This window comes from Sebastes umbrosus, chromosome 17 (genome assembly GCF_015220745.1).
Source record: "Sebastes umbrosus isolate fSebUmb1 chromosome 17, fSebUmb1.pri, whole genome shotgun sequence".
Taxonomy (NCBI): domain Eukaryota; kingdom Metazoa; phylum Chordata; class Actinopteri; order Perciformes; family Sebastidae; genus Sebastes; species Sebastes umbrosus.
In genome coordinates, this window is record NC_051285.1 from 3596165 (window position 1) to 3604257 (window position 8093).

Genomic DNA, 8093 nt, shown 5'->3' on the forward strand with positions numbered 1-8093 from the left:
GACAGGGTGACAATTTGAGACATGTTGTTTTCTTTATCACAAGATCACTTAATTCCAATGGGGGACAGTTTAAATTTAAATCACACAAAGGATTTGAAACCACCAAGATGAGCAAGGAAAGCCCTCTTCTGTCCCCTTGTGTATTAAGATAAAACCACACCCTGTGTTTTTACATTTACATTTAGAATTTTTAGGATAAACAGGAGAAAGAGAATCGTACCGAGTTACTAATTTCTAAAGAGTTGCAGAGTGAAGGCTGGTTGCTTCCGGTCTTTTTGTCAGCGTGGACGTCTGTTTTGGGCTCATCACCGTCTACCAGTACACAGAAAGACAAAGAGGTGATTTCCTGCAGCGCGAGTTCATTTGAAGACCACACAAAAACAACAACAATGAAAACCTCTCCAACACACAATAAAGAAACACTTTAAGAGAAACGTAAATGAACATGAAAAAAATTATATTACTGTATACTTGTTTGTTCAGATTGTTTGTAAAAGTCAAACAAGAAGAACGTGTGAGAAGGTGTTGCGGGGAACGCTGCAGACGGCAGCCGCTAAACGAGCTGCAATGTAATCGCTCGTGGCAAAACCTCACCAGTCAGTTTACATCCACTAAAAGTGCTTGTTTTTGTCACTGACAGGCTCAGATTGTTATTATAAGTGTCTGACAACATAATGGAAAGGATCCTACAGAGAAATAAAACCTTTTTCTTTACATTTCACTTGATCAGGTCTGTTTGAATTGCCCAATATGATTACATTACAGCCTGTTTAGCGGCCGCCGTCTGCAGCGTTCTCCCTCAATACTGGACCAAAGTCTCCCTCGACCAAAACATAAGTGGAAAATAAAGTTACCTCTCCAAGACCCATATCCGTTGTCTTCCTTGCCCATAGTACTGCTGTACACACTGGGCTTTGTATCCCCAATGTGCTCCCTCTGCTCCAGCCTCTGGAGGTCTGCTGATTACTGGACAGATAAGAAGAAGAAACAAGTAATGTGACAACTAGTCTGATTCTTAGTGGGGCAAAAAATACGATAATTTTAAGCCTCTGGCCGAGCACTAGCATGCAACCTGTACAGGAATTTGGTAAGATTTTTCAGTAAGTTAGTGGAAATTTTGACACTTAAAAGGTACTGTATGTAACTTTCAGAAAATCCTTGTTATTAATGACACCTGCAGCCGTTAAGTGAACTGCACTCAGCATCCTGACATCCCACCTTATCATCCATTAATTCCTGATAATGGACCCCTTTGTCGGGCATTATCCATTACATATTGTTCTGTAATGTTTCTATATTTTATTTGGACCATTGGCTCCATGATACTAACTATAGCTTGCAGTTTGCAAATTACTTTATAAGCTAACATTACAAAGCAACCGACGGCTTCTTTGGATTTTCTCGGCAAAACAGTTCTGAGTCCTTAAACATAGAAATCAGTCCACAGGCTGTTATAGGCAACCGAGGAAGTCGAGGAAGGTCTCAGTTTCATATAGTACCTTTAATAAAAAGTCAGGGTGTCATTGGGATTCATCCTCTGTGCACCAATAATTAATGAGATACTTCATTCTGGATCAAACTGGACTCAACGACTGACTTTTATTGCCAATCGTAGACAAAATGCATTCAATGAATATGTAAACATACAGCTGGGTTAAAGTCATGCTCCATACTGTTGCTCCGTACTGGTACAAGCTTCTAAAAATAGTTTTAACTTACGAGATCTGTTGCTGCACCTGAATGAAGAACGTGATTCCTTGAGAGGAGAGGTCAAAAACTCTTCAGCGTCTTCCTCTGTTTCTGTTCTCGACACCTGAAATGTGTCGTTAGGCTGCAGAGAGAGACAGAGAGAGAGAGAGGTGAGCTCCTCCTCTGAGCTCTTCCTCTGGTATTCAAACCCTCCGTCCTCCACAGCCCTTGATCTCTACAGGGACAAAGATTTCCCTGTCTCCTTCGACGTCCCCCCCTGGATGTCCTCTTCTCTGTTTCCAAAGCTATACATAGTGTTACATCCCTCCAACCTACAAACCTATCGGTGTCTCTATCTCCGGGGCTCTCTCGCTATCTTTCCCCGGCCTTCTGGAAGAGGCTGAGTTACGACCCCCCATGCAGCCAGCAGGTCAGCTGCCAGAGAGGCGAGAAGATAACATGAAACCATAATGATCCCGGTGGGGAAATTAGGTTTTTAGAGGAGTCATTGGATATGGCACAGAAACATGAATATGTTTACAGTAATATATCAATAGAACATACATAGATGAAGTTTTAAAATGTTGGATTTTCACTAAGCGATTGATTGATTGGGAAGGCGTGTAAATAGCACAACATTATAAGGACATTCTGCGTGTCATGAGGACGCATTTTAGGGTTTTTGCACGTTAATTATACGCTGCTTTTTGTGTGTCATATTTACGCCACGCAACAAAACTACGGTAACGGCTGCAGTTATGTTTGTTATAGTGACAAACTTACTCAAAAAAATTACTTAGTATTTCAAAATAATGACTTTTGAGATACTAAGTCATTATTTTGAAATACTAAGTCATTATTTTGGGAAAGTTTCTCATTATTTTGCGATTCAAAGTCATTATTTTGAAATACTAAGTCGTTATTTTGAGATATCAAGTCGTTGTTTTGAGAAAGTTTCTCATTATTTTGCAATACTAATTTATTATTTTGAGATTCTTTCATTATTTTAAGATATTAAGTAATTTTTTTTAAATACTAAGTCATTATTTTAAGTTTTTTTTTAAAATACTGTCATTATTTTTGAAAAAATGGCTTTAGGCAACAAAAACACTTAGTTTAGTTTAGGAAAAACATCATGTTTGGGCTTAAAATAAGTACGTAAACTAAACTAAACTAAGTAAAATATAACATATATATGGAAAACACATCACAAATGTCACTAACTTACAAAACAAAACTCCGGTCTCCAGATTAAAAGTCCTGTGTTTGTTGGACCTATACCACCACAAGCAGTCTTTCTCACTTTGTATTCTACGTCGCTAATTCTGATCTTAGCATATTTACGAGGATGCATTTATATTGCAGTCAGTACAGACTACATGGCGTAGACATGACACGCCAAAAGCAACAACGGCGTTCTTATTGCACGCTAAATATTACGAATTATCATGTCATTCATACGCCTTTTCGTGACTCTCAGTGGGTCCTTCTGAAGACGTAAAACTATAAAAACAGTTCTCAAATATACAGTTTCTTTCTCAAAATGGATAAGTAATTTTCTAATTCAGCTGGGCACTGTAGTTTTTAGCAAACGTTACTCAAACAGGAGTGAATACTGCATATTTTAGGGGACTATTTTAGGGCTCTGTGTTAGTTTTCCAGCTGCGGGGCAGCGTATATGGGATCAGCTCAAAATAAACTAGTGTTACCATGTTCACGGCCATGAAGGAACATGTCGCCCAGTGCAACATTCATCGCTCACAATGGCACAGAGGAAGAACATATATCAGGATCAACAGACAATACTTGCTGTAGGTTTTAGTCTGATGATTGAAAATATATAGAATATCGAGTGCCATATCTTCGAAACTGTGTCTGTAAATTGAAGTAAATCAGGTTTCCAGTGGGTGACTGACATCTTGTCAACATGTCCACACGCTTATACAGTTCACTCCTACTCTATCTTCATGCAATGAAAGCCTGTCTCTGTCCTCCTTCTTCCACAAATAGCAGACATGCCATTCACAGTCGGGGGTTTCTCTCTCCCTCCACACTATTTCTTATTCATCTTTTCATCACCTCCTCCTCCTCCGCTCCTGCAGTATGTATACAGCTATGTCTTATTTACCTTTGCAACGGGTGTTAAATGTCATCAACAACCTGCAGACGTTGCCAGATTTGTTCCATTTGTTCACACTTTTCAATGAATGTATTTAAATCCCCTCCAAAACTAATGCTTTTTTAACTTTTTTTTTTTTTTTCACCATGCTGCTCTGATGTATATTGACATTTTACATGTTTAGGATGACTGGTATATACAGTAAATATGCCGAGGGGCTTTGCTTTTTATAGCCAAGAGAGCCAAGAGATAGGAATACCTCTCGGCTCAGCTGTCTCTGATTGACTGTAAATCAGCGCCGAGGACGACTCACTACTACTGACAACACGCAGGACTGTTGTGACTCACTTAAGATCCTCCAACACTCACTATACTCACTAACCAGCGCCAAGAGTGTCGAAGGTTTCACTCTGCATACAGCTTGATGGTTAGGTGTAGGTCAAACTTACGCTTCATGCTGATTGGTGAAGCTTTGGCATCGTTTTGTACTTTGAATTTGATATGATCTAATGGTTGAGATAGGTGACTGATACCTTTAATTGAAGGGGATTATTTCTGCCCTATCAGTTCATCTGATACGGATTAAAATACACTTAGATGAAATCTAACAACAGCCCACACATCGCTAACAATGAGCACTATGCCCACTAACCGTATCGAAGTGCAGCACTGATTCATGGAGCAGGCTATTGATACTGAAACACAGAAACTAATTCTGTCTTTTCACATCCTGAGTGAAAGCAACGTTGAAATACTTGTTTATTTATTTTTTCATTTTGGAAAACAAGAGTTCTGCTTAATGTGGGAGTCCATTTCCACCAATAGAATTAAAACGTTGCCTTGTGATGAAAAAAGCAAAGATCCTGTAAATCATTATAATGACAAACTTTCTCGAAATAATGACTTAGTATCTCAAAATAATGAGAATCTGTGTCTACTAATGACTTTTGAGGTACTAATAGTTTGAAATGCTGTTGTTATTTTTGAAATACTAATTCATTTTTTGAGAAACTGTCATTATTTTGAAATAATAAGTCATTATTTGTGAGACAATAAATAATTATTTTGAGATAAAAAAAAATATTATTTTGAGACAATAAGTAACTATTTTGAGATATAGTAATTATTTTGAAAAACAAAGTCACTATTTTGACATACAAAGTCATTATTTCAAAATACTGTCATTATTTGGAGATACTAAGTTATTATTTTGAAAAACAAAGTCATTATTTTGAAAAACAAAGTCATTATTTTGAAATACTAAGTCACTATTTTGAAATACTAAGCCATTATTTTGAAATACTGTCATTATTTTGAAATACTGTCATTATTTTGAAAAATATAGTCATTATTTTGAAATATTAAGTCATTATTTTGAAAAACAAAGTCATTATTTTGAAATACTAAGCCATTATTTTGAAATATTAAGTCATTATTTTGAAATACTGTCATTATTTTGAAATATTTAGTCATTATTTTGAAAAACAAAGTCATTATTTTGAAATACTGTCATTATTTTGAAAAACAAAGTCATTATTTTGAGATACTAAGCCATTATTTTGAAATACTGTCATTTGAAATACTTAGTCATTATTTCGAGATACTAAGTTATTATTTTTGAGACAGTAAGTAACTTTTTTTGAACTGTTAAGTCATTATTTTGAAAAATAAAGTCACTATTTTGAACTACTGAGTCATTATTTTGAGAAAGTTTCTCATTATGACGACCCACAGGATCTTTTTTTTCAGTAGCTCAAAGTTTGAATGTTATCACTAAAATCAATTACTACCAACTTTACAGTCAAATCCTGGTTGATGCATCGTCATCCAGAGAGATTCCTGCTCTTACTGGACTTGTATCGCTGTGCTTAGTGAAAGTATTTTTTTTTTTTTTGCTTACCTGTCTTTGCTATTGAAGCTGTGATGTCTTGTGCTTCTCGTCCTCTCTGGCTCGCTGCTGTTTGGTCTCCTGCTGGTCTGTTTGAGTAACTGTCCCTCCTCTTCTTCAGCTTCCTCCTATCAGCCTCCCCCTCAGGGGCAAACGTAAACACCTGCTGCCACTGCTGCATAGCTGCCAAACAAGGAGAGACAGAAATGGTGTCCGAGGGAGTGCAATAAAACATTATGTCTCCCGGAAAACCAAGACGTGAACATTCCTGGGCTCTTGTAGGCAGTAAAATCTTCAGCCAGCTGCAGTGAAAAGGGACACGAGGAGCTGCTCCAGTCTCGACCCCTGGCCTGACCCAGCAGGAGCTCTTCTTTCATCCTACGGGAGAAAACATAGTGTACTGTGTCCGATCTGGAACGGGTGATGCAAAATGATGCAGGAGATGCACTCAATTTACAGATCAACCCGCATGTCAGACTACATTAATGGATTTATGTAAACACGGTGTTATCACAGTTCATACTAGACCCACCTGTAGGTCCTCACACACTTTACCCGATGAACCTGGTACCGGGTCCGGCTGAGCTGTGTTAAAACACTGATTAAAAACTTTGTGTGGTGGTCTTTTTTCCAAATAGTTTCTAAAAGACGAGGCCTTAACGCTACTAAAACAACACTCTAAGTGTATTTTGTCCAAACAATGTTTGTTTGGCAATGATTTCAATATTTTAGTTACATTATTTTTGACTGTTTTTATATTGAATGCATGACTTTGGATTCTTTTTTGTTATTTTATTTCCATTGTTATTGATCTTATTTGCTATGATCTAAGTTTTACTTGATCATATTTCATTATTATAATAAAACTACACCATTTGGAGACAAAATTATACTTTTTTGAAATTTTATACTGTGCACAATGGTAGAATGGGATGATGAACGCAGGGTAAATGTCATGGCCAAAGTGCAAATTTGCGAGGTTATAAAGACGTAACTTTGCAAGAAGAAAACTCTGAAAAGTAGTGGAGTGTAAAACCGTGGTAAAGCCAGCCGCTGTCTGACTTCCGCTACTCCCAAAGTAGTGTTATTATGGTAAGGAAGGCCTCTGAGTGGATATCAGTAGTATTTTATTGCCAGATTTCCTTTCAAAAGGTAGAAAACCCATTTGGCACACTTTGGGTATCCAAGTGGAAGGCCACTTAGGATGGTCTCTGAGTAAGGCCAACGGTGTTACCAACTCTCCAGGCTTTTTTTTTGCCTACAATAGCCCTAATACGCCATCATACTTAAGGTCCTCTGCATACAGTTATTGAGAAAAAACATTCCACAACACAAAACACTGGTCTTCCTCCATTTACCTGGAGAGTGAAGAACAGACCAACCAGTTTGCTGTCTTCCAGGACCTTTTATACCTGTCACCTGCTGTCTGTGGCCAATCAGGGAGGATCTCCCAGGTGGCATCAATCTGCCCTCATTTGGAGCCAATTGGTGGTCAAATGTATTTTGAAATTAAATATATAATATATAAATACTGTTAGCGAAGTGGAGAAACAGGTAAACATTCCCCTCTTTGGAAAGATTTCCCCCACTAAGACATTTTAAAGGGGAAGTGCACAAGCATGTCTCAAACATCACAAGCTTACAGCTCATATAAATATTGGACAGATGAGCGAGAGGAATGTGCACCTTCCTCTCAACATATATACATACCACTCAAGGAAATTGTATATTGGGAGTGGAGGAAATAGGCTCCATGACAGTTAGATTAAATAAAAAAAAGAAATGTAATATTACATTATACTAACAAATAACAATCGGTCAAGTGGGATTCATCATTCTGCACGCCTGGGTAAGAGCAGATTTGGATGGTTAAAATCATTTTGGTGTATCTGGAGTTGACTCCTCTTATTTTTTTTCTCTTAACAGAAAATTAAGAGAAAATATAAAGAGAGTGTTGCTGCATGAAGCCCAATGTGTATTTTTATAACCTCAATAGGTTAATTAGTTCACGTTACATCTTAAATCCAGCCTCATTAACTTGTCAGGTTTTACTCACTGGACTAAAATAAGTAGAATCAGATTGTGTTTCTCAGTACGTCATTTCGGGCCATAAATTGCAAATCATTTTCAGCCTTTTATATTGTCTTAACTAAGATCTTTCTATATATTTAGCATACAATTTATCCAAGAAGCAGGGACATTCTTAATCAGCTGGTAGTCCGTCTATAGTGTATACCTCTGCTACATAAAGATATGAAGGCTGAGAGCCACAGTCATTTAAATACGTGCTGTATGCCGTTGATAAGAAGCAGGTTTGCGTCGTGGTCTATAACTTTATCAATGATGTATAAACAGCTTGGTGGGAGGACGTGAAACGTGACAGGTGGAATCTGTGTG

At 37.5% G+C, this 8093-nt stretch overlaps 1 protein-coding gene across 4 annotated transcripts in view; it reads right to left on the minus strand.

The window, feature by feature from the left end:
• The window catches only part of LOC119475197 (dual specificity protein kinase CLK1-like), a 9903-nt gene extending 3809 nt beyond the window's left edge, over positions 1 to 6094 (minus strand). For 2 of the 4 annotated variants that reach the window (XM_037747665.1, XM_037747661.1), the window contains exons 1-3: positions 1720 to 1970; positions 855 to 966; positions 221 to 312 (exon numbers count right to left, since the gene is read on the minus strand). In XM_037747665.1, coding sequence (XP_037603593.1) covers positions 221 to 312; positions 855 to 891 — 129 coding nt within the window. In that variant the 5' untranslated portion in view covers positions 892 to 966; positions 1720 to 1970. Of the gene's footprint in view, positions 1 to 220; positions 313 to 854; positions 967 to 1719; positions 1971 to 2029; positions 2131 to 5708 lie in introns of those variants that run through there. The other 2 variants (XM_037747662.1, XM_037747663.1) reach the window with 2 other exon arrangements.
• Positions 6095 to 8093: the final 1999 nt, after the last annotated feature.